Here is a 25,055-nt window from a genome sequence, read left to right on the forward strand (position 1 = left end):
TTTAAAAGGTTAAAGAGTCTCTGGTAATAAATCCAGAGATTTCACAGGGAAGTGCATGGTCAGTATGAGTGGGCCAGCACAGTTAGTAAGTGCTTTGTTTAGAAAAGGAAGAGATAGTTGAGGAAGGTTTCAAGAAAGATTTAGGCCTTGTTAGGTAGTTGGAAGAGAGTGGGTATTTGTGTGAGGCTCAGCATGAGTGAAGTCTTAAAGGTAAGAAATCGTCCCAGAGCTTTGATGAGGCTATCAGCTCAGAAATGTGGAGACTGTTTATGGATAATTGGTTTGTGGTTGTGGTGGTTTTCTTTCTGGCACATTTGTTAAATTTTCAAATGGGCCTGACTCTGCCACATATATTATATAGGAGCTGGCAAGGACTTGATGACAGAGAGATTTCTCTCTAGCCTTTCCTGCATCAGGGATTGGCTCCCACATATGGCAAGCTATCTCATAAGTTTAAGTCCTTACAGACAGGCTGACACAAGCCTGCCCAGCTTGAGGAAAATCTCTGCTGAGGGGTATTTCTCCACCCCTGTGATGGATTTGCTACTTCTCGGGGACTGTGCACGAGGCATGACTTCTTTGGGACCTATACAAATAGTTTTCCTGTCTATCCACCTCACCCCCCCACCCCAGGTCATTCCTGTGCCACTCAGCTGCTGCACTACTGATGACATTAAAGACGCCTTCATTACCCAGGCAGAGCAGCAACAGATAGAGCTGTTGGAAATCCCAGAGCACTCTGACATCAAACAGGTGAAACAGGAGGGGAAGAACATTCAGAGAGAAGTAAAAATGTGGTTTCTGGAGTGCTATCAAGGCATTCCAAAAATGTTCAATAGGCAGGTAGAAAAAAAAAAAAATAGGCAGGTAGACAGTTTGGCCCTACAGCATGGGATGCTGATTAGACTGGCCATGAGGATGGCATTAAAGCAATGCCTTAGTCATTCTTGGGAAGAGCAAAAAATCATGTATTTCCTAAGGCAGGAACTTCAAAGGGTGGGTACCACTGGGAGGATCTTTGTAATACCTTTGCAAAACTCTGTTCCACTAAGTACTTTGAGGTCTGTACTGTTGACATCCTTTTTCTTGGGCTTCTGACTGAATTTGTTGCCGAATTAAAGCTTATAAGAGATGAGCTCGGTTTCAGAATTTTAAAATACTATGATATGTCCTCACACAACTCTGTTCACTTTAGATTGCACAGCCAGGAGCAGCATATTTCTATGTTGAGCTTGACACAGGAGAGAAGCTTTTCCATAGAATTAAAAAGAATTTTCCTTTGCAGTTTGGAAGGTTTGTATACTTTTCTTTATTTTAAATATAGTTTCACGAGGTCTGCTATGAACAGATTAGTGGGCTGCATAGGCAGTTGAACAAAAAGCCAGATAGGAAACAGTCCTTGCCCCAAGGAACCTTGTCTTAGGGCAAGTCACACTTTTGCTTATGTGGCAGTAACATAATGCAGAATATGAGAAGTTCCATAACAAAGTTCTGAGGAAAAATGGACTTTAGAAATTTCAGAAAAGGGAGAGCTTATTTCTACTTTGTGAAAGGCTTTAAGAAGTTGACATTGAATCTGAGAGAGATTTAAAGGGCAAATGTTGGGGCGTGGGCCCTCCAGCCCAAAGGACTACAGTGCTACCATTAATTGAGCATATGCCCTGTGCCAGGTACTGTGCCAAGAGCTTTACACACCTTGCCCATTTAATCATCCCAGTTCTCGAAGATAGGTACTGTCATTCCAGTTTACTGAAATGGAAAATGAGGCTCTAGAGCTGTACCCATAGAACTTGCCATGATGATGAAAATGCTTTATAAATCTGCACTGTCCTATACAGTAATCACTAGCCACATGTGGCTACTGAGGAACTAAATTTTTAACTTAATTTTAATTAGAATTAAAATTTAAATTGTTATATCTGGCTAGTGACTCCTTTAAGTGGACAGTATGGCTCTAGAGGATTAGGTAGCTTGTCTCTGAGCACACATGGTAGGTACAAACTCAGGTATGTTGATCTCCTAAATATGAGATTTTAACCTCATTATTCTGTAGTGTCCTAAGGCCTAGTTGAAGCTTCATTTATGCTCCTCATATCAGACAGAACATGACTGTGAAACCATGTAGGGAGTGGCATCAACTAGGCCGGCTGAAGACAGAAAGTTGCTGGCAAGAAGGAATAGAGTATGGAGGGAAGAGAGTAGAAGATGTGCAGAACAAGTTATGTGCTGCTATTGTCTGATGTGCAGTTGTTTCCTTACCTAGTTCAAACTGAGCTTTGGGGTACCTGGGTGGCTCAGTCAGTTAAGTGTCCCAATTCTTGATTTTGGCTTAGGACATGATCTCAACGGTCATGAGATTGAGACCTGTGTAGGCTTCTTTGGTGGGTGTGGAACCTGCTCAAGGTTCTCTCCCTCTGTCCCTCCACCACTCTCTCTCTTAAAAAAAAAAAAAAAATGAAAAAGAATTGAGCTTTGAGTCAATTTTGAACCCTTCTTGGACTAATTTGGGAAGCCTCCAAGAGATTGCTACCATTGGATAAGTCCAGGAAATATAGTTGTCTATATTTTCAAAAAGGTAATTGATAAGTAAGAGTAGGTGTGATTAGGGATTCAAACAAATGACATTATCTTTTGTTGTTGCCTTAGCAACAGATGCAGATGTGGACACTGATCCATAGGCACATAATTGCAGATACACACAGGCACATAAGCCCACAAGAGAGCTTCTCTGAATGATTTTGTGCTCAGGATAGTTTGTTGTATTTTCAACATTGACTGTTTTTCAAAATACCAATATACAGTTATATAGCATTTTATAGTTTACAAAGTACTTGAAAAGACATTTTTCTTCCCACTGTATGAGAATGGTGGTTCTGTCTTCATTTTATAGATGAAAAGTAGGCTCAGGCTTGCCCAGGGAGCTAGAACTTGAGCACAGATCCTGTAACTTTTAGAAAACTCATGTGAGTTGTTTTGGCTCTCCTGAGCCAAAGTTGGACACTTGACTAAGCCACTCAGATGTCCCTAAAGATTTATTTTTTTGGGGGGCACGTGGGTGGCTCAGTTGATTAAGCATCCGATTCTTGATTTCAGCTCAGTTCAGGATCTCATGGTTCATGAGTTCGAGCCTTCTATCAGGCTCTCTGCTGTTGGCACAGAGGCTGCTTCAAGCCCTATGTTTTCCTCTCTCTCTGCCCATCCCCACTCGCGCTCTCACTCCCTCTCTCAAAAATAAACAATTAAAGGGACACCTGGGTGGCTTAGTCGGTTAAGTGTCCGACTTTCGCTTAGGTCATGATCTCGCTGTTCGTGGGTTCGAGCCCTGCATCGGGCTCTGTGCTGACTGCCAGCTCAGAGCCTGGAGCCTATTTCAGAGTCTGTATCTCCCTCTCTCTCTGACCCTCCTCTGCTCACGCTGTCTCTCTCTCTCCTAGAAATAAATTTTTAGAAAAAATTAAAAAAATAAACAATTAAAAAAACAAATCATATCTATTGAATTATGTTTAAAAAAAAGATTTTATTTTTTTAAGTAATCTCACATCCAGAGTGGGGCTCAAACTCACAAGCCTGAGATCAAGTATCAATTACTCTACCGATTGAGCTGGACTAGCCAGGTGCCCCAATTAGAGTTATTTCTAATATATCAAAATGAGTAAAAATAAATAAAAATGTAAAGCAGTGACAATTGGAAGGTAGCCTGTATGTGAGTGTATGTGTTAGTATGTAGTTATGCCTTAGCCCTAAGAGCCAGGATAAGTTGTTTTGTTGACATCAAGCTTGCACTATTGTGCCTATATATGCCTGATTCCTGTAAGGAGACGCAGAAAGTCAGTGAGGTAGGATACTAGGCCTGATCTGCACCGTGCCCTCAGCAAACTCATGGTCTAACTGAGATGACAGAACTGGAGTTTAAGACAGGATGTATTTACAACTAGTTTGGTGCCTGGATTGTGTTATCTCCATACCTCACAAAACGTTATTTTGTGTTTCATAGGTGAGGAAATCAAGACTCAGCAATGAAGTAATCCATTCAAGTCAGAGGCAGCAAGTGGTTGAGCTAGGAATGGAATTAAGCCTCTAATCTTTCTGATACCAGGGCCCGCCTTCTTTGTACTGTTAACAATAATGTAGTTCCAAATTGTTCGAGAGAGAGAGAAGTAAATAGGCTTTGAAGGTTTAGGAAAGAGGTAGGACCTGCGCTGGTCACTTAAGATGAGTATGATTTTGGGGCGCCTGGGTGGCTTAGTCGGTTAAGCGTCCGACTTTCGCTTAGGTCACGATCTCGCGGTTCGTGGGTTCGAGCCCCGCGTCGGGCTCTGTGCTGACTGCCAGCTCGGAGCCTGGAGCCTGTTTCAGTCTGTGACTCCCTCTCTCTCTGACCCTCCCCTGCTCACCCTGTCTCTCTCTCTCTCCTAGAAATAAATAAAACATTAAAAAAATTAAAAAAAAAAAAAGATGAGTATGATTTTGATAGAATAACAGAGATGGCACTCAGGGCAAGAGAAAATGGTCTAAACAAAGAAGAATTTGCATACCTTCTTTGGGTAATGCTGAGGAGCGCTCTCTAGCTGGAGAAAAATAGAGAGAGTAGGGGGCTTCAGGCTAATACTGTCCATTTTTACTTATTTCTGCAGGGAGGTACTGGCCAGTGAAGCCATCCTTAATATTCCTGACAAGTCTGACTGGAGGCAATGTCAGGTCAACAAGGAAGAGGAGGAGATGCTGGCTCGCCGCTTCCGGAAAGACTTTGAGCCCTTTGACTTTACTCTGGATGACTAAATAAAGGGAAAAGGCACTTTATGAACTTGACAGGAAGTAATAGTAGCCTGTTTTTTAAAGAAATTACAGTCTCCCATGGGGACTGTTTCTCTGCCTCTTTTTTGTGCATTCCCATGGAACCTGCCTGCAGCAAGAGGCCCAAGATCGAATATTTTTTGGAAAATATTTCTAGGATGAAAATCGTGTTAAAATAAGCATGTTTGTCATCCCACTCAAGTACAGCTTGTGTTAATCAGCATTTTCAAAACCATTTAAACTGTCAAATAAAACCAGATGCTTTTCCATGGTTAGGAATCATCTTATGTTCATATTACCTATACCACTGAGATGAAGGTGTGTGTGTGTGTGTGTGTGTGTGTGTGAGAGAATTATGGTCTGGGGCTTTTGGCCCAGCTGTTATCCCAGGATCTCACAGGTGGCTTCTCCCTGAACAGTCAAGGGTGAAGGAGGACCCAAAGCCTTTACCATTATTCTCTTACACATTCATCTTACTGATATAAAAGAACTCTTTCAGCCCTTTAGCAAATACTGAACTCCTATGTGCCAGGCATTTTTGTAGGCTCCAGGAGTATGGCCATGTCCCAACATGGTCCCTGTTATCCCAGAGTTTACAGTCTAGTGGGAAGAGAAGAGGCAGATTTTAAGAAAAGAAGATGAGTTCTGCTTTGGATATGTTGAGTGGTAGTATGCTGTTAGGCAGTTAAATGCATGGAGACCTGGGTTGGTGATAGCGTTTTGGGGGTCATCAGGGTACAGGCCATAGCTGAAATAATGAGAATGGATGAAAATAAGATAGGTGAATACAGTCCTAAGCTGAAGATGACTCCTAAGGAGTATCCATACTTAAGGAGTCCTTGGAAATACAGTGATCCACAAGTACATAAAGAAGAGAGAGAGAGAGAGATCACAGAAGAATGCTATATCTTGAAAGCCAAAAGAAAACTAATTGTTCCTTTATATTGGGCACTTATGGCCCAGACAGTGTTTCACTTAATCTTCATAAAATGTCTATGAGGTAAGTAGTAGTATCTCCATTTTATACATGAAAAAACAGACCCAAATTTGGAAGATGGTGAAGCCTGATGTTAACCGTCCCAGGATTTAAAAACAAGCTATGCAGCACCCCTGAGAATGGGGATGTTCAGAGTGAACTATGAGAAACAACCTGGTTCCTGTAAATATGGCTACTTCAGGGTCAGCCGCTCATCAGTATGCTCAGGTCCTCAGCATCCCTCCCTAGCTTTTCCAAGTGAGTATTCCAAGAATTTGGCCCCACCTGTGGAGATTAGACACGTTCCCAAGCCAATTTGCAGTACATCTAGCAGACAAGAGCTTTACACCATTGGGGCAATTGGTACTACAATCATCTGCACAGTCCGCCCAACTCCACGTTTGGGAACTACCATTTGCCATCACCTCCACTCATACTCCAGCTCCATGGCAACTAAGCACATGTGGGCCCCCAGAATCTGCTACCACCTGCTACCACATGTAAAGAGCATGACATGGTTTGTACCATGCAGTGCCCAACTTTCGGGTTGCACTATTCAAGGATTCTGAATTAATAGACGCATATGCTCTACCAGAAGCCAGCTGAGTGCTTTCAGAGCAGCCAGCAACACTGCTGTGGTGTACACCCTGTATCCACCTCTATACATCTCAGGATGTGACATCTGTTCTGACACAATTGTGGGTCACAAAGTGTTAGTTGGAATTTAAGTACTGAGATCACACGTGGGGCTGTGCAAACAATAGTCCAAGCGCACATGATCTCCAAGGGGTTCAAATGATCAAAGCAACTGATAGATTTCTTCACAGAACTGGATTCCACCCTGTTACACTGGGAGTGATTGACTAGAGCCCCAAGTTCTGTGAGGCTGAGGCATATGACCAACTCAATAAAAATGGAAAGCTGGTTCTAATATGCTATAGCTACCTACCGCTGGGAAGCACTCCTTGTTGAACCAACAGCATTCCTGAAGCCTGCCTCTGAAGATCTGCATCACGCATCAGAAACAATCCCGCCGTGAGAAACTACGGCACTGGCAAACCCATAAATGATACACTGCTTGACTGCAAGCTCTGTGAGGCGTTTTGGGGAAAGCTCCAGAAATTAGGAGTTACATTCTTTACTCCACAACAATATCCCATTCTTGTCTTCAGAGATTTCCTGGAACAGGTATACAAAAGAGCTGAGCCCGACTTGTCTATGGCAGATGATCATTAAAAAATAAAAGGACCGTAAAAATTAATGCATCAGTGGGCCTGCTAGTGCAGGATTCTAATTTTTTCGGATTCCGCAATATTTGAATCATTGGTGGCTTTTGCCAACGCCAGTTCAGCGGGTGGTGGAGTTGGAAGTTAGATGGTCGAGGTCTGAAGAAAGGTGAAATGTAGACGGGGTATAGACGATATGAAGTTTAGGAAATGACTTAAAATGACTGGACAGCTTATAGTTTTGAAGACTGGAAAAGCATATGTGGGTTCTTTCAGCCAGGAATATGCCCAGAGGACCTAGCGGACTGAAGGCGACCTCAACCTCAACCTCTCCAGTCGCTAGCCGGCCTGCCTCCGGGAGAAGCTGAGGTAGAACTTTTCCTACAGCCGTTACCGGAAGTGACGCATACTTCTCGCGAGAAGAGAGACGCGCGAGCCTCGGCGGCCCGGAACCGGCCTCGGAACAGTGGCGGAACCTGAGGTTGCTTGCCCTCCCGCCCCATGGAGCGGCCCCCGGGGCTGCGGCCGGGTGCGGGCGGGCCCTGGGAGATGCGCGAGCGGCTGGGCACCGGCGGCTTCGGGAATGTCTGCCTGTACCAGCACCGGGTGAGGTGGGGCGCAAGAGGGAGCGGCGGTGGGTGTTTGTCAGAGCGTCTTTGGAACCCGGTGACTGTCAGTACGTGAGAGATGGTCAGTGAGACTTTGGACAGCACTGTGGTCCGGTGAGCCTGTGTGAGTGTGTGATATTGTACTTGGGAGTCTGGTGACTGAGTCTGAGGCTGTATCTGAGGTCCGGGGTCCCTGTGTATGAGATAGAGCTCTGAGGGGGAACTTTTGGTATAAATGTCAAGATGTGACAAATTGTTTACTGGGTGTGACGGTGCGTCTCTGAATGTAGAGAGTGTCGGCGTGTGTGAGGCAGATGCACATAAGGGTGTGTACTGTGAGTACAAATGGGTGAGGGAGGGGGTGTCTGTTGGAATGTGTGTGCTTGGAGGCTACGTGATATCTATAGGGCTTTGGAGTAGACAAGGAAGGTTTCACGGTGGGTCCACAGTTAAGCTTTTGGAAGCATGAGGTAGGCTTCAGATTTGGGGATGCCTTCTGGGTAGGGAACAGTGTGAGGATCAGCTGGTGAGATGATCGTGGCTTCCTAAGGGAAGGGAGTAGATTGGGTGTGAGGTGCTCTAGTGGGTGGAAGACAGCTAACATCAGACTCAGGAATTTTGCTTTGATTTGGTTGTAAATGCTTAACCATTGTAGCAGCAGTTAATAATCATGTTTGAGCTCTGCATCTTTGGACATACCTATAAAAGCTATGAACCCTTTCCCCAGAAAAATGAACGATTGCACATCCCCACCTCCTTATGCATTGCCCTTTGAGGAAGGTCATGCTCTCCTGAATAACATGTAAACCTTTTAGAGATATAGACCCTTGACTAATAATCCTTGCAGTGTAGCCTTTGTTTTGTCATCTGTAAAATGGTTACAGTAATTATATATATCATGGGTCTGTTTGAGAATTAAATAAGATAATAATGTGTGTAAAACTAAGAACAGAACCTGGCCCAAGATAAGCTGTCAAATGTTAGCTCCTGCTGCTACTGTGTTGTTGCTATTATCATTATCTTAACCATTATTAATTGACTTTAAAAAAGGAGATGTTCAGATAAAAGTGATGTTCCTGGAAGTGTTTGTTTGTTTGTTTGTAAAAGGAAAATCTGAGTGAAAAACATAGGACAGGATGAGCAATTAAAATGTTATTAAAATGTTTGCATTCGGCCTGTGAATGGAGACATGAATTCAAGATTTGCTGTCTTAAGGAGTAGGGGTATGGGTAGAGGGCCCATAATATATGTTTGGAGGTAGGGGAGTTGGGAGTATCTGGGAGGAATAGGCATGTTTGTGGGGCAGTCACAGTGGCAAATGTCACTGATAGAAGTGAGGAAATCCTGTGAAGCAGCTTTATAGATTGAGCCTAGGAGGAAATCTTGGAGAGAGGGAGAATGGGAGGGGAAGGACTAAGGCATTAAGCACTTTGACAGCAAGATTAGCAGTAAATTTATTCATTTATTTATTTATTTATTTATTTATTGCTGTCAGTGCTTTTTTTTTTAAGTTTTTTTTTTAACAAATAGTTTATTGTCAAGTTGGTTTCCATATAACACCCAGTGCTCATCCCCACAAGTGCCCTCCTCCGTGCCCATCCCCCCCCCCACACACCCGCATCAGTCCTCAGTTTTGTTCTCCGCATTCAAGAGTCTCTCATGGTTTGCCTCTCTCCCTTTCCCCCACCATTTCTCCCCTTCTTCTCCCCCATGGTCCTCCGTTAAGTTCCTCCTAATCCTCCTATACGTGCAAACATGTGATATTTGTCCTTCTCTGCCTGACTTAACACCCTCAAGGTGTTCAGCATAACACCCTCAAGGTCCATCCATGTTGCTACACATGGCCAGATTTCATCCTTTCTCATTGCCATGTAGTATTCCATTGTGTAGATAAACCACATCTTATTGATCCATTCGTCCGTTGATGGACACTTAGGCTCTTTCCATGTTTTAGCTACTGATTAGCAGTAAATTTAATAATTTTCACAATCAGAGAAGACATAAGACACTCAAAGAGAAAAGAGGGAGCCCAGTACTTCCAGTGGGATGTTGCCTATGGCCTTGTTATCTAAGCCTGGTCATGAGAAAAAAAATATATATATATGCTTGTTAGCATGCTTTTGTGATTACTTTTCTTGGTCCCTTGTTGGGGATAGATCACTCTTTTTTAAGAAAATTGTGGTAAAGTACATATAATATAAAATTTACCATTTTAACCATTTTTAAGTATACAGTTCAGTGGCATTAAATACATTCACGTTGGTGTACAACCGTCACCACCATCCATTTCCAGAACTTTTTCATCTTACCAAACCAAAACTCTGTACTTATTAAAAAGTAACTCCCCATTTCCTCCTTCCCCTGCTCCTAGCAATCACCTTTCTACTTTCCGTCTCTATGGAATTCATTACTTTGTTTTTTAAGTTTATTTATTTTGAGAGAGAGTTACGAGAGCAAGCAGGGGAGGGGCAAAGAGAGAGAGAGGGAGATAGAAAGGATCCCAAGCAGGCTTTGCTCTGCAAGCACAGAGCATAGCCCAACATGGGGTTAGAATTCATGAACCGTGAGATCATGACCTGAGCTGAAACCAAGAGTTGGATGCTTAACCAACAGAGCCACCCAGATGCCCCTAGAATTCATTACTTTTTTTTAGATTGTTTTTTTTTTAATGTTTTATTTATTTCTGAGAGAGAGAGAGAGACAGCGTGAGCAGGGGAGGGTCAGAGAGAGAGGGAGATACAGAATCCGAAACAGGCTTGAGGCTCTGAGGTGGCTGTCAGCACGGAGCCTGACGCAGGGCTCGAACCCACGAACTGTGAGATCATGACCTGAGCTGAAGTCAGACGCTTAACCGACTGAGCCACCCAGGTGCCCTGAATTAATTACTTTTTAAATGGAAGAGATTTGGGTTCCTCTAGAATCTTAGAAATCTCTCAGGAACTTTCCAAGTGTCTAGACTGGCCCTTCCCCCGACTGGGACATTTGATGATGGCCTGTAGTGAAAAGAGAAATACCCTGTCCTAACAGCGTCATTGCTTTTCCAAACAAGACTTGGAATTTGCCCATAACAGCTTTCATGATCCTTGGGTTTTAGTGGAAGCCACATCTCAGTATTTTATCTACATCTCTTAAATCATAATGAGGAAGAGAAAAGGATGTGAAATGGTTTATCTGATTATTATGCTGGGTGCTTATGGTACCCAAGTCAACAGAAGTAGTATTTTCTGCCCTTAAGCAGATTTCAAGTCTAGTGGGAGAGGCAAACACAAACACTCAAGTATAATGTGGTAATCTATATAACAAAGGTATTTGTAAAGTTATGTGGAAACATGGCAAAAATAACCAAAGAATTCTTCCTAGGCAACAGAGTAGCACTTCTCAAAGTGTATTTGGAAAAACTAATCCTGCAAAGTGCTTTGAACAAAGAATACCATGGTCAAATACATTGGGTAAATGCTGCATGTACTATTGTTTCATTTGGAGAATCATAATCCACATTAGTGTCTTTTTTTTTTTTTTTTTAATTTCTAGGAGAGAGAGAGAGACAGCGTGAGCAGGGGAGGGTCAGAGAGAGAGGGAGATACAGACTCTGAAATAGGCTCCAGGCTCTGAGCTGGCAGTCAGCACAGAGCCCGATGCGGGGCTCGAACTCATGAACCGTGAGATCATGACCTAAGCGAAAGTTGGACGCTTAACCGACTAAGCCACCCAGGCGCCCCCACATTAGTGTCTTAAAAGCTCTGAGAAGTACTTTAGTAGAGAAACTAATTTAACTTTGTATTTTCCAACTTTTCATTGTGGTAAAATAGACGTAACATTTAACATTTTTGTGATTTTTAAGTGTACAGTTTTGTGGCATTACGTACATTCACATTGTTGTGCAAGTTGCCACTATCTGTCTCTGGAATATTCCCATTTTTAAGGGCTTAATGTTGTACATGACTGTACCACATTGTCTGCATGGTGGTAAATGCTTACATGGGACCCAGCTAGAGCCAGGTACCTGCTCAAAACAAAGATTGAAGGGAGTGAGGACTATAGTTAGGGTAGATTGTATTGTGTCCTAATTCCTTTCTTCTTTCTCTGTACATGGACTGTCTTATCTCTAGCTTCTTCCCTTTATCACCCCTCAGCTGCCATTTAGAATATCCCATACAACTTATATCTTACTTCCTCATCCGTATACTATATATTTTTTCCTTCTGTTTGGTGCTGATGGCTCTTCCTGGGCTGCATTTTTACTGTTGCCAGAATGTTCGATGAAGTCTGGCGGTTTCCTATAATGTGCATCAGGTTGGGCTTAATTTCAGTCAGAATTGGCTAAATTAGTAGGCCAAGGCACGAGGTATTAGGTTCATTTTATAGTTATAGAAATAGAAGTATAACCATTGTTAGGATTTTTTAAAATGTCATTTGAAATGTACAGATTAGGAACAAATTTTGGAGGGTTTTTTTGTTGTTAGGTTGGCCATATTGAAACAATTTCTTGGCCGGTAAGGCCAGGTAGCCCTGAATTATCCTCTTCATTCCAGTTATGCGGAAGGCTGGGGCCTTTGTCAGCTGTTTTGACTAAGCCCAAAAAGGAGTTTGTTGGGGAGATAGGTCTTTGTATTTTTTTAGCTGTATATAGACACAGTGTTCTAAAGAGAGAGAACTATGCTGGGATCAGCCCCAGTCACTTTTTGCTTGTGTGCTTTGATGTGTTTGAAGTTTGATTGTTTGATTTTTTTTTTTTCTTGTCGAACCAACTTAGGACCTCAGAGTCTCACTTTTCATAACTTGTAGCTTTTCTGAGTATTTCTAAACAAAAATTGTTAGTTCCCTAAGTACCTTGGTGACAGGTGTGACTTTCTTTTTTTTTTTTTTTAAATATTTTTATTTATTTCTAGGAGAGCGAGACAGTATGAGCAGGGGAGGGTCAGAGAGAGAGGAAGATACAGACTCTGAAACAGGCTCCAGGCTCTGAGCTGGCAGTCAGCACAGAGCCCGACGCGGGGCTCGAACCCACGAACCGCGAGATCATGACCTAAGCGAAAGTCGGACGCTTAACCGACTAAGCCACCCAGGCGCCCCAAGGTGTGACTTTCTTAAATTACTGAAAAAAGTGAAAGAGATTTGGGCTCATTGTATAAAGAAGCGTTCACTTAATTATTATTAAAATCTTAAACTCTAAATATGTTAATATAAGAGAACTTTTCTTTTTTTTTTTCCTCTGAGAGAAAAAATGTATGTGTCTGTCAGATCTTCTTAGGAATTTGACCTATTATTATTTTTTCCCCTCTCTTTAAAAATTTAATTCCAGTATAATAACATACTGTGTTATATTAGTGTCAGGTGTACATTATAGTGATTCAACAATTCTTTACATTATTCAGTGCTCATTATGAGGTGTACTTTTTTTTTTTTTAGTGTTAAACAACACACATTTATTATCTTACAGTTCTGCAGATCAGGAGTCCAAAATGGGTCTCACAAGCTAAACTGGAGGGGTTGGTAGGACTCTATACTTTTCTGGAGACTCTGGAGGAGAGTTTTCTTTGTCCTTTCCAGCTTCTAGAGGCTGCCTCATGACTTGATTTGTGGCTCCTTCCGTCTTCAAAGTCAGCAATGGCTGGTGGAATCTTTTTTACATCATATTGCTCTGACACTAAGTCTTCTGCCTCACTGTTCCCGTATTTAAGAAACCTTGTGATTACCCTGGGATCCATGCAGATAATCAGGATAATCACTCTATTTTAAAACCCACTGATGAGACACCTGAATTCCATCTACTTCTTTAATTCCTTTTGCATTGGAATTTAGCAAATTCACAGGTTCTAGGAACGTATTCAGTGAGCCATTTTGCTACCTGCCACAGAGCTATTCTTTACACATTTGTGAAATTGAGATCTTAACCAACTGAGCCACCCAGGCACCTCTTTGTGAAATTGAGCATCTTAAGGAGGTGATTTTCTATATGAAACATGTGGCTACTAATATATTTCCAAGCCCTTTCCCAGCAATTAAAACCATCTGCTGCTTTTCACAAGGCCATATTCTCATTATATCTATGATGTGTACTCCTTAATCCCCATCACCTATTCCACCCATCCCCCTATCCTCCTCTCCTTCTGGTAACCATGAATTTGTTCTCTGTAGTTAAGAGTCTGTTACTTTTGGTTTGTCTTTCTTTCTTTGCTTGTTTGATTTGTTTCTTAAATTCCATATATGAGTGAAATCGTATGGTATTTGCCTGTCTCTGACTGACATTTCATTTAGCATTATACTCTCCAGCTCCATCCATGTTGTTGAATATGGCAAGATTTCATTCCTTTTTTATGGCTGAATAATATTCGATTCTATACCACATCTTCTTTATCCATTTACCTATTGATAGACATTTGGGCTGCTTCCATAATTTGGCTATTGTAAATAGTGCTGTGGTAAACATAGGGGTGCCTGTATCCCTTTGAATTAGTGTTTTTTGTATCTTTTGAGTAAATACCCAGTAGTGGAATTGCTTCTTCGTAGGGTAGTTATATTAACTTTTTGAGGTTCTTCTATACTATTTTCCACAGTGCTTGCATGAGTTTGCATTCCCACCAACAGTGCATGAGGTTTTTCTTCAGATCCTTGCCAATACTTGTTGTTTCTTGTGTTTTTCATCCTGACAGGTATGAAATGATATCTCATTGTAGTTTTGATTTGCATTTCCTTGATGATGAGTGATGTTGATCACCTTTTCACATAGTTATTGGCCATCTATGTTTCTTCTTTGGAGAACTGTCTAATCATGTCTTCTGCTTATTTTTTAATTGGATTATTTGCTTTTTGTGTGTTGAATTGCATCAGTTTTTACATATTTTGGATACTAACCATTTATCAGATATGTCATTTGCAAATATCTTCTCCCATTCAATAGGTTACCTTTTAGTTTTGTTGATTGTTTCCTTTGCTGTGCAGAAACTTTTAATTCTGATGTGGTCCCAATAGTTTATTTTTGCTTTGATTTCTCTTTCCTCAGGAGACATATCCAGAAAAATGTTGCTGTGGCTGATGTCAGAGAAAGTACTACCTGTGTTCTCTTTTAGGATTTTTATGGTTTCAGGTCTCACATTTATATCTAATCCATTTTGAGTTTGTTTTTGTTTATAGTGTAAGAAACTGGTCCAGTTTCATTCTTTTGTATGTAACTGTCCAGTTTTCCTAACACCATTTGTTGAAGAGACTCTTTTTCCCATTGCATATTCTTGTCTCCTTTGTTGTAGATTAATTGAGCATATAATCATGGGTTTATTTCTGGGCTCTCTATTTGTTCCATTGATCTATGTATCTATTTTTGTACCAGTACCATTCTGTTTTGATTACTACAGCTTTGAATAATACTTGAAATCTGGGTTTGTGATACCTCCAGTTTTATTTTTATTTTTCAAGATTGCTTTGGCTATTCAAAGTCTTTTGTGATTCCATACAGTTTTTAGGAGTATTTGTTCTAGTTCTATGAAAATGCTGTTGGTATTTTGATAGTGATTGCATTAAGTCTGTAGATTGCTTTGTGTAGTATAGACATTTTAACAACATTTGTTCATCCAGTGCATGAGCCTGGAATGTCTTTTGATTTCTTTGTGTTGTCTTTAATTTCTTTCATCAGTGCTTTGTAGTTTTCAGAGTACAGGTCTTTCACCTCTTTGGTTAAGTTTATTCCTAAGTATTTTATTATTTTTGGTACAATTGTAAACGAGGCTTTTTTTCTTAATTTTTTTTTTTACGTTTATTTACTTTTTGAGAGACAGAGCATGAGCAGGGGATAGGCAGAGAGAGAGAGGGAATCACAGAGTCGAAGCAGGCTCCAGGCTCTGAGCTATCAGCCCAGAGCCCAACATGTGGCTCGAACTCACGAACTGTGAGATCATACCTTGAGCCAAAGTTGGATGCTTAACCATCTGAGCCACCCAGGGGCCCCTAAATGGGATTGTTTTCTTAATTTCTCTTTCTGGTGCTTCAGTATTACTGTATGGAAATGCAACAGATTTCTGAATTTTGATTTTATATCCTGTGACTTTACTGAATTCATTTATCAGTTCTAGTAGGGGTTTTTTTTGTGGAATCTTTAGGATTTCCTGTGTATAGTATAATGTCATCTGCAAATAGTAAAAGTTTTACCTCTTCCTTGCTAATTTGGATGCCTTTTATTTCTAATTACTATGGCTAGGACTGTGTTGAATAAAAGTGGTGAAAGTGGACATCCTTGTCTTGTTCCTAACCTTAGGGGAAAAGCTCTTAGTTTTTTCCAGTTGAGTATGATGTTTGCTGAGTTTTTCATATTATAGAGGCTGAGGTGATCAGCTTTAAAGCATTGGTTTAATCGATTCAGGGTTTACCTAGCAAAAGTATTGGCTCAAGAGAACCGTAGATAAATCTGTTTATAATAAAGCTAAAGAGGTTTGTTTCCCCAGATTGGCACTTCTTTGATGGCAAGTAAATCTGCACAAGAACCTAATTAATATATTTTTCTCTGTTGATTTTCTATTTCGGCAGGAACTTGATGTCAAAATAGCAATTAAGTCATGTCGTGTAGAGCTAAGTACCAAAAACAGAGAACGGTGGTGCCATGAAATCCAGATCATGAAGAAGTAAGTGTATTTGATGACTTACATTTCCCCAGTTCTGTAGCCCAGCCAAATGTCGTCATAGGGAAAGAGGGTAGGAATGTGTTCTTCTCAGGATCTTTTTGGGAACATATTTTTTTCTTTCTTATCAAATATATGTTCTATTTCAAATAATAACATCAAATTATGATTAAGTAGGTTTAGTTTTAAGTCAGCTAGATATTATAAGACTCCGCTCTCTGAGGGCAGAATATTTTTCTTTCGAATATTGGGCAATGTTCATCTATTATATCTATATCTAATGTCTATATCTATAACTATATATATTTATATATATCTGTAAACAATCAGTGGAGTGCCTGGGTGGTTCAGTTGGTTAAGCAGCTTTGGCTCAGGTCATGATCTTGTGGTTCATGAGCTTGAGCTCCATGTCAGGCTCTATGCTGACAGCTCAGAGCCTAGAACCTACTTCATATTCTGTGTCTCCATCTCTCTCAGCCCCTCCACTGCTTGCACTCTGTCTTTCTCTCTCTCAAAAATAAACAAACATAAAAAAAATTTTTTAAGATAAATTGAGGCACATTAAAAGTAAAAAAAAAAGACAAACAATTAGGGGTGTCTGGCTGGTTCAATTGGAAGAACATGTGTTCGCGGGTCATGAGTTCAAACCCCACATTGGGTGTAGAGATTACTTAAATAAATTAAAAAAAAATAAAGACAGACATTAAGTGTCTCACAGTTTCCTTGGTTTAGGAATTTGTGAGTGGCTTAGTTTAGTGGTTCTGAGTCAGGAGATCCCTCCTGAAAAATCCCAAAATATTGATTGGAGCTGCAGTCATCCAAAGCCTTTAGTGGAGCTGGAGTATCTACTTCCAAGCTCATTTATATGGCTGTTGGCTAGAGGTATCATTTCCTCATCATAGGGCCTCTGCGTAGGGAAGCTTGGATATTTTCATGACATGGCAGCTAGCTTTCCCCAAAGTGAGTGATCTGAGACAGAGAGCAAGGTGAAAGCGGACATCTTTTATGATCTTTCCTCAGAACTAATATCTTTTCTACCACATTCTCCTTGTTAGAAATGAGTCACCAAGTACAGCCTACACTCAAGGGGAGGATAAGAATTAAGCTCTTAAAGGGAGAAGTGGGCATGTTTTAAAACCTGCACAAGTAGTATGCTAAGTGGTTTACAAATAATCCTACTTGTGGGCGCCTGGGTGGCTCAGTCGGTTAAGCATCCGACTTCGGCTCAGGTNTAAATAATCCTACTTGTCACAGGAACCCTGTGTGTTTAGGTATTATCCTGATTTTATAGATGAGAAGGTTGCAGCTCATAGAGTCATACAACTGGTAGCTAATGGAGTCTGTATTCGAAATAAGTATTTTTGACTCCAGTGTCTTTTCTCAATTCACTCAAACTTGGCTGTCTGGCAGAATGACCAGGAAACTTTGCTAACAATATAAATTCTCAGGCTCTACACGTGGAGAGTCTGTTTCCTTAGGTCCTTAGGACCTGGTTATGTATTCCAGTTTTGAGATCCATTGTGTGATGATGATAATGTTGATGATGATGATGATGCCTGGGATGATTTATTATTAACTTGAAAAAAAGGTGTTAGAAAACAGTATATAGTGAGCTTTAACATTTATTTTAAAATGTATTTATGTACAGATTGAAACTAGAAGGAAATATGCCATAATTTTAATATATCACCCCAGGGTGACATTGTAAGTGATTATGGGAGAACCAGTATGATACAGGCTTTGGAGTCATACTACCAGATTTGAATCCTTATTTGACCACCTCCTTGCTGTCTGATCCTATATTACTTAGCCAATTTGTGTTTCAGTTTTCTCCTGTGTGATGAGGCTATTAATAAATCTACCTATAGTAGGATTATTTTGATAAGTAAATGAATTAATGTATTTAAAGTGGATAATGGCATTATTATAAATAATGTCAGCCTTTCTTTCCCTCACCTCTCCCCAGTTCACTTCCATTTCAAATCCAATCCCTTTTCATTGGAAAAAAATTTTTAATTATAATGTTTTCTCCTTCTTGTTAGGTTGAACCATGCCAATGTCGTAAAGGCCTGTGATGTACCTGAGGAGTTGAATTTTTTAATAAATGATGTTCCTCTTCTAGCAATGGAATACTGTTCTGGTGGAGATCTCCGGAAGGTAGTGTGGATGTTTTAAGATGATGAGATAGTAAATCATGAACTTTAGCAATGTTTGAATCTAGAATAAGGTCAGTAAACTGTGGCCTGTTACCTGTATTTATGGCTACTTTCTTACTATACAATCGAGTTGAGTAGTTGTGACAGAGACTGTGGCCTGCAAAGTGTAAAGTATTTACTGAATGGCCCTTTACTGGGAATGTTTGCTAACCCCTGATTTAGAACATGTATTTTTTTTTTGTAGGTGGTGGTGTTTGGAGGTTGGGACTGAATTGACAGTGTTAAACCAAAATATCAATGTCTAAGGTGTTTATAAAGAAGCTGTTTTCAAAAACAAACAAGTTGTTTTTTCTATTGCAAATGTTTCTCATCTCATTTTAAATATGCCCTATAGCTATTTTTATGTATGTGAGGTTTTTTTCAGCCTTTTTCAGTTTCAGATAATTTCCTCCTTTATCTTTACTGTGTCTTATCATAAAGTCCTCAGTATGGTTTTGGTAATTTTTCCCTTATATTTTTCTTAATTACAACTTAATTAAATATTCTCTTAAAGTGTAGTGATTAATGTGTTGCTACTACTGACCAGCTATATTGACATTATACACTTTTAGACTTCTTTTTTTTTTTCTTCAGCTACTCAACAAACCAGAAAATTGCTGTGGGCTTAAAGAAAGCCAGATACTTTCTTTACTGAATGATATAGGTATGTAATCAGTTTGAAAATACCATCATAATTTAATGCCCCTTTGGTTTATAAAAGGTTCTATATATTGACAATTAAAGAGAATTTTTGATGTACTGTACAAAGCATACATTTTTACCATCTATAAGAAATCAGAAAAATTTAACTGTTGCTGTTGATGCTAAAACTAGGATATTTTATTTTATTTTTTTACTAGGAGTCCATTTTGACTAATAGATTTTCCAATTACAGATAAAAGAAATAGTGTGAAATGACCTTATTCAATTTTACTCTCCCTACCTCTCTGCTTAATGTAGTAATTTTATTTACCAATGGCAATGCATCTCATGGTGATAGGTTTTCAGGTCAACTCTTGGGATGAAATCTCTTTTTAATCAGAATTAACTCCTGAAAAATTCCTAAAATTACCTGCACTTAGGCCCTTGGAAGAAGTTCAGAAGCCAAAGATATGTTTCTATATATATTTTGATTTTGCCTTTTTCCCTAGGTCATAGAGACTAAGTCTAGTTGAAGAGGGTGATTTAGGTGAGAGGGAAAACTAGAGAGGGATTTTCTCAAATCAATAAGGATTTTCTCAATTCCTTGTTCTGTTTTTTAATGTTCATTCTCATAAAGGAGCATATTTTTAATTTGCAGTATTTAATGTTCTTGGATTTTCTGTAGAGAGAATCTGAACTGCTATAATATCACTAATCCTATAGTTATGATGGTCCATGTTAATTTGAGCATCAGATGAGTGCCTGGCTGGCTCAGTCAGAGAAGCATACGACTCTTGATCTCAGAGTCATGAGTTTGAGCCCCATGTTGGGTATAGAGATTACTTAAATTAAAAAAAAAAAACTTTTAAAATTTTGAGTCTCAGAGCAGATCTGTACAAAATGTGAGGTAATTGATTGATTTATGAGAGAAAGAGCTTGTGAGTAGAGGAGGGGCAGAGGGAGAGGGAGAGAGAGAATCTTAAGCAGGTTCCACACCCAGCATGGAGCCCAAGGCAGGGCTCGATCTCATGACCGTTGAGATCATGACTTGAGCTGAAATCAAGAGTTGGACACTTAACCAACTGAGCCACCCAGGTTCCCTGAGATGAATTTATTTTTAATTCAGTGTGTCTGTTACCTCAAAATACATTTTAAACTTTATTTAGGATCTGGGATCCGATATTTGCATGAAAACAAAATTATACATCGTGATCTAAAACCTGAAAATATAGTTCTTCAGGATGTTGGTGGAAAGGTAGGTGAAACTTAAAGAAATATTACATGCCAATTGAATACAGTCTCCTTGGTGTAATTAGTCGTTGAAGTCTGTGCCCTTCCATAGTATTTTATACTTTTTCTATTCTAGCCCTCACAACACTGAACTGTGGTATTGTGTTTAGTCGTTTGTCTCCTCTGCTAACACAGTGGCTCCATTAGAGAAGGAACTGCGCCTATCTTGCTCACTTCTGTTTTCTAACAGAGTATCATCTAATAGAGATAATAGATAATGAGCAAAAATAATTTGTTAATCCCTTAAATAGAACATCAAATACACATGCATCCTGGATTTGCTTTACGTTAGAGGGAAGAAAAAGATGTTTACTAAACTGCATTTCTTATTTTAAAAAGAACAAATTCATTCTCCTCCCCAAAAGTCCTAAGTTCTATATTTAAGTAAAATTCTAAACTTTGATTTGTCAGATTCTTAAATGAGGCATCATGAGAAGACTCAGAAATTGTGAATTGATTCCTGGAATACTTGTATTTATCAGAATAATTTGAACAGTTTTTTTGCAGTTAGCACCCAGTTTCCATTCTAATAAAGATGTAAAGCCAAGAGTCTGAACTTTGAATTGGATTGTGTGGTCTTTACTTAATGATGCATGGTGGTCAGTTGAAGGTGATGAAACCTTAATGGTGCTTCTTCTTTTAGGATCCTTTCATGTATGCTTGACAACCAACTGTTTCTGCTTTTATTGTATCCAAAGACTTCATGATATTCTTGAAGTTAGATAGGTCTTTACTCATTCAGTGGTATGATGCTTTTTCAAGTTTGGAAGTCATCCATACCTCTGCCTTCTGGGTTAATGGATCAAGTTTATTATGAATATACCAAAATAAATATTAATAGCTAGTCTTTACTGAATTTTTACCGTGTTTCAGGCACTGTGTTAAATTCTTTTTTTTTTTTTTTTTTACAATAGTTTATNAGTAAGGATTGTTAGTTATACCATTATTTAGGAAACTAAATACAATGAGAGAAGTTAAGTAACTTGATCAATATCACATTAGTAGAGCTCAGGCTCGAAATATGTTTGTCATTTTCCAGAGTACAAGCTCTTCCTCATGACCCTCTCCAGAGCCTCTTGTGGACATTGTTGCCTTTCCCTTTCAAGTCTCTCAATCATTTAATACTTAATTATATTGCAGATTTTGCATAAAATAATTGATCTGGGATATGCCAAAGATGTTGATCAAGGAAGTCTGTGTACATCTTTTGTGGGAACACTGCAATATCTGGTGAGACATATATTGTTTCTTTGAATTTAACTGTATAGGATTCATGTTCTTATTTCTGAAGGTTATGAATATAGTAGGTCAAAAATAAAGTAGCTTTTCTCTTATAGTGTTGACATTTAAAACATTTTTTTCCTTTTTAAGGCCCCAGAGCTCTTTGAGAATAAGCCTTATACAGCCACTGTTGATTATTGGAGCTTTGGGACCATGGTATTTGAATGTATTGCTGGATATAGGCCCTTTTTGCATCATCTGCAGCCATTTACCTGGTAAGAAATGGAAGAGAACTTTGGTGTGCTTAATGGGAATGGAAATTTTCAGTTACATGCTTTTTTTCTTCTGGCCCCCTTTATATTATGTAATTGCCTTATAAACACATAATTGAATAAAAGTAAATGGCAAAAAATCTTAGAATATTTGTGAGGATCAGGTTGTCAATGAGGTAACTTGTATTATAGGCATGAGAAGATTAAGAAGAAGGATCCAAAGTGTATATTTGCATGTGAAGAGATGACAGGAGAAGTTCGGTTTAGTAGCCATTTACCTCAACCAAATAGCCTTTGTAGGTAAGTATACTGTAGTTGAGGAATTTCACCTGTTTCTTTGAGGTATAAAAGAACAGTAGAGTTGTTGTCTGTTTCAAGTAGTATTGTGCAGTAGAACTGTCTCAAAGTTTTATATATGTGATAGCCACATGAGGCTATAGAGCACTTGAAAGGTTGTAGTGTGACAGAAGAACTCAATTTTAAATTTTATTTAATTTTAATTCACGTAAGTATAAGTGCAAATAGCCACTTGTGACTAGAGGCTACCATATTGGACGGCACAGGTCTAGTGGAAACAAGAACTCCTGCTTTAATTGGGATACTGAAGTAAATGGGTTCCTTGGAGAATGTAACCGGGCTCACCTATTGAAGTTGCTAGTACTTATATATGTAGGCTTGGGGTTGTTTTTTATGGAAAAAAAAGAAGTTTGTCATTTCATGAATTACTTGAAAGTAAGATACAGAATGGCACAGATGAGTAATAAGAAAGGACATGGAAAGCCTATAAAATTACCTTTTTTATAATACTAAAGGAAAAGTGGACATAAAGATTTTCACCCTTTTTTTGTATGCTTTCTAGTTTAATAGTAGAACCCATGGAAAACTGGCTTCAATTGATGCTGAATTGGGATCCTCAGCAAAGAGGAGGACCTGTTGATCTTACTTTGAAGCAGCCAAGATGTTTTGTATTAATGGATCACATTCTGAATTTGAAGGTTAGTTTGAATGTGGTCTACTTCATAAGAGTTGCATTGAAGTTACAAATTTATTTGGAAAATAAGCATAACTATATTTTAGTAATCTTTTCCTGATGCTTATTTGAAAAGAAAATGATATTGTTAGAGCTGATATGTTTTTATTTTTTTAGTAAGCCTTCTCAGTTTTACATCATTTTAAAAAGCAGTTTATTGGGGCGCCTGGGTGGCTTAGTCGGTTAAGCGTCTGACTTTCGCTTAGGTCATGATCTCGCGGTTCGTGGGTTCGAGCCCCGCATCGGGCTCTGTGCTGACTGCCAGCTCAGAGCCTGGAGCCTGTTTCAGAGTCTGTGACTCCCTCTCTCTCTGACCCTCCCCTGCTCACGCTGTCTCTCTCTCTCCTAGAAATAAATAAAACATTAAAAAAAAAACACTATTTATTTATTTTAGAGAGAGTGAGAACACAAGCGGGGGAGGGGCAGAGAGAGAGGGAGAGAGAGAATCCCAAGCAGGCTCCATGCTGCCAGTGCAGAGCCCNTTTATTTATTTATTTTAGAGAGAGTGAGAACACAAGCGGGGGAGGGACAGAGAGAGAGGGAGAGAGAGAATCCCAAGCAGGCTCCATGCTGCCAGTGCAGAGCCCAATGTGGGGCTCAAACTCACGAAGCTTGAGATCACGACCTGAGCTGAAATCAGGAGTCAGATNTGGAGACACAGAATACAAAGTAGGCTCCAGGCTCTGCACTGTCAGCACAGAGCCCAGCGTGGGGCTTGAACTCCGAACTGTGAGATCATGACCTGAGCCAAAGTTGGACACTTAACTGACAGAGCCACCCAGGCATCCCTCAGTTTTACTTCTAAGTGGTCTTTGTTGATTGCTCTTATGAAACATCTTTTGGATTTTCCCCTTCCTCGTATTGGTGCCATTGGCCTCATTCATTTAGGTATAATCTTATGGGATTTGGTGTGGTGAGGAAATTTTATGCCTGGCTTTCATGCATCTATACTTCCTCCCCATCCTACAGTCTGTGCAGCATGAACTTCCCATCCCATCTTCTGAAAATGCTTTTTTATTCTCCTGTCCAAGAAACCAACATATTTCTTCTTGCCTACCAAGTCAAGTCTAAACTGATCTACCTGGCTTTTGGAGCTTTCCTCATACAGTTCCACCCAACCAAGTGCTTGCCCCAGACCTCCTTCTCTTACCCGTTACTTTGCTAGGATCATCTTATCAGTGCTCCTTATGCCATCAAGCACATTATCCATTTTTGTGCTTTGACACATGCTGTCCTTTGCCCAACATGATCTCCTCAGCTACATATATACTGGCATATATTCAACTCTCCTTTTCTCTGATTGGTCTCTGTCACACAGTTTGTCATGAAATCGTATTTACTATATTTTCTAATTGTTTCCCATCTTCCATTCATACCTCTCCATATAGGTTATCTTCTTTAATGCTGGGATGGTTCTTATTACTTTTATTAACAATTGCTCACCCTACTACCACTCTACCCCAGTGTTGTGTACAAAGCAGGGCATAATCCAGGTTCTCAGTAAATATTCATTGATATGAATGAGAGGCTCTATTATGCTGTATACCTGGAAACAATTCTCATCTGCAGCCTTTCCATAGCTATTTGATTGAGTAGTAGTAGATAGGGTTTCTGAAATTGGAAACATGAAGGGATGGAATCTGTGGTGAGGGCTTGGCTGTGAATGTCTAAGGCTGTCCTGCAGGTGGAAGGGGACTAAATTTTATTTTTTGAAAAAAAATTGAAATGAGAAATTATAATGTGTAAGGTTTTGCTGTAGTCTTGACATACTGTATTAAGTAGGAACTTGGTGCTCTGTCAGTGTCATTCTTGGCTAACACTGAAAAGTTGTCTGCCTTCTTGATTTGGCTTTCTTTTATTATGCCAAGGAACGAATCATTCCTCAATGTGTTAGCTCAGCAGGACTTGATGACACCTTTTAGTTCTTTGTTGCCCCTGAAAATTTTTATCTTTTGTCTCAGATTTTTTTCAGATTTGTCATGGTCATCATAGCATCATTTTCCACTCTGTGGGATCTGTGAGCATCTGTTTTTTATAGATCATAGAGAAAGAGCCCTCTTTATATGTCTTCTGGTCTGTAGACTTCAGTTTGTAGTACCACTTTATCTATCTTTGAGTCTGGGCAAATGTTTATTTATTTTATTTATAGCCCAGGTACAGTAATATCTTTTTTTTTTTTAATGTTTTANTGC

General features: G+C 39.6%; 2 protein-coding genes and 1 non-coding gene across 6 annotated transcripts in view; all 3 read left to right on the forward strand.

Moving 5' to 3' along the window:
- The window catches only part of CWF19L1 (CWF19 like cell cycle control factor 1), a 32,360-nt gene extending 27,295 nt beyond the window's left edge, over positions 1–5,065 (forward strand). For both annotated transcript variants that reach the window (XM_077778741.1, XM_077778742.1), the window contains 3 exons: positions 634–753; positions 1,196–1,293; positions 4,635–5,065. In XM_077778741.1, the coding sequence (XP_077634867.1) occupies positions 634–753; positions 1,196–1,293; positions 4,635–4,779 (363 nt within the window). In that variant the 3' untranslated portion in view covers positions 4,780–5,065. The remainder of the gene's footprint in view (positions 1–633; positions 754–1,195; positions 1,294–4,634) is intronic.
- On the forward strand, positions 287–434 carry LOC144245498 (small nucleolar RNA SNORA12). The gene has a single exon (XR_013339273.1). It is a non-coding gene; the product is annotated as a small nucleolar RNA SNORA12 (small nucleolar RNA).
- A 2,385-nt stretch (positions 5,066–7,450) lies between the features above and the next one.
- CHUK (component of inhibitor of nuclear factor kappa B kinase complex) overlaps positions 7,451–25,055 on the forward strand; it is a 41,053-nt gene continuing 23,448 nt past the window's right edge. For all 3 annotated transcript variants that reach the window (XR_013338711.1, XM_077778746.1, XM_077778759.1), the window contains exons 1-9: positions 7,451–7,602; positions 16,122–16,216; positions 18,256–18,370; positions 19,003–19,072; positions 20,217–20,305; positions 21,481–21,570; positions 21,712–21,836; positions 22,026–22,133; positions 22,693–22,828. Coding sequence is in view for 2 of the 3 variants with exons in the window: in XM_077778746.1 (XP_077634872.1) it covers positions 7,498–7,602; positions 16,122–16,216; positions 18,256–18,370; positions 19,003–19,072; positions 20,217–20,305; positions 21,481–21,570; positions 21,712–21,836; positions 22,026–22,133; positions 22,693–22,828 (933 nt within the window). In the remaining variant the exon portion in view is untranslated. The remainder of the gene's footprint in view (positions 7,603–16,121; positions 16,217–18,255; positions 18,371–19,002; positions 19,073–20,216; positions 20,306–21,480; positions 21,571–21,711; positions 21,837–22,025; positions 22,134–22,692; positions 22,829–25,055) is intronic.

The sequence above is a fragment of the Crocuta crocuta genome, unplaced genomic scaffold (assembly GCF_008692635.1).
Source record: "Crocuta crocuta isolate KB4526 unplaced genomic scaffold, BGI_CrCroc_1.0 scaffold170, whole genome shotgun sequence".
Lineage (NCBI taxonomy): Eukaryota > Metazoa > Chordata > Mammalia > Carnivora > Hyaenidae > Crocuta > Crocuta crocuta.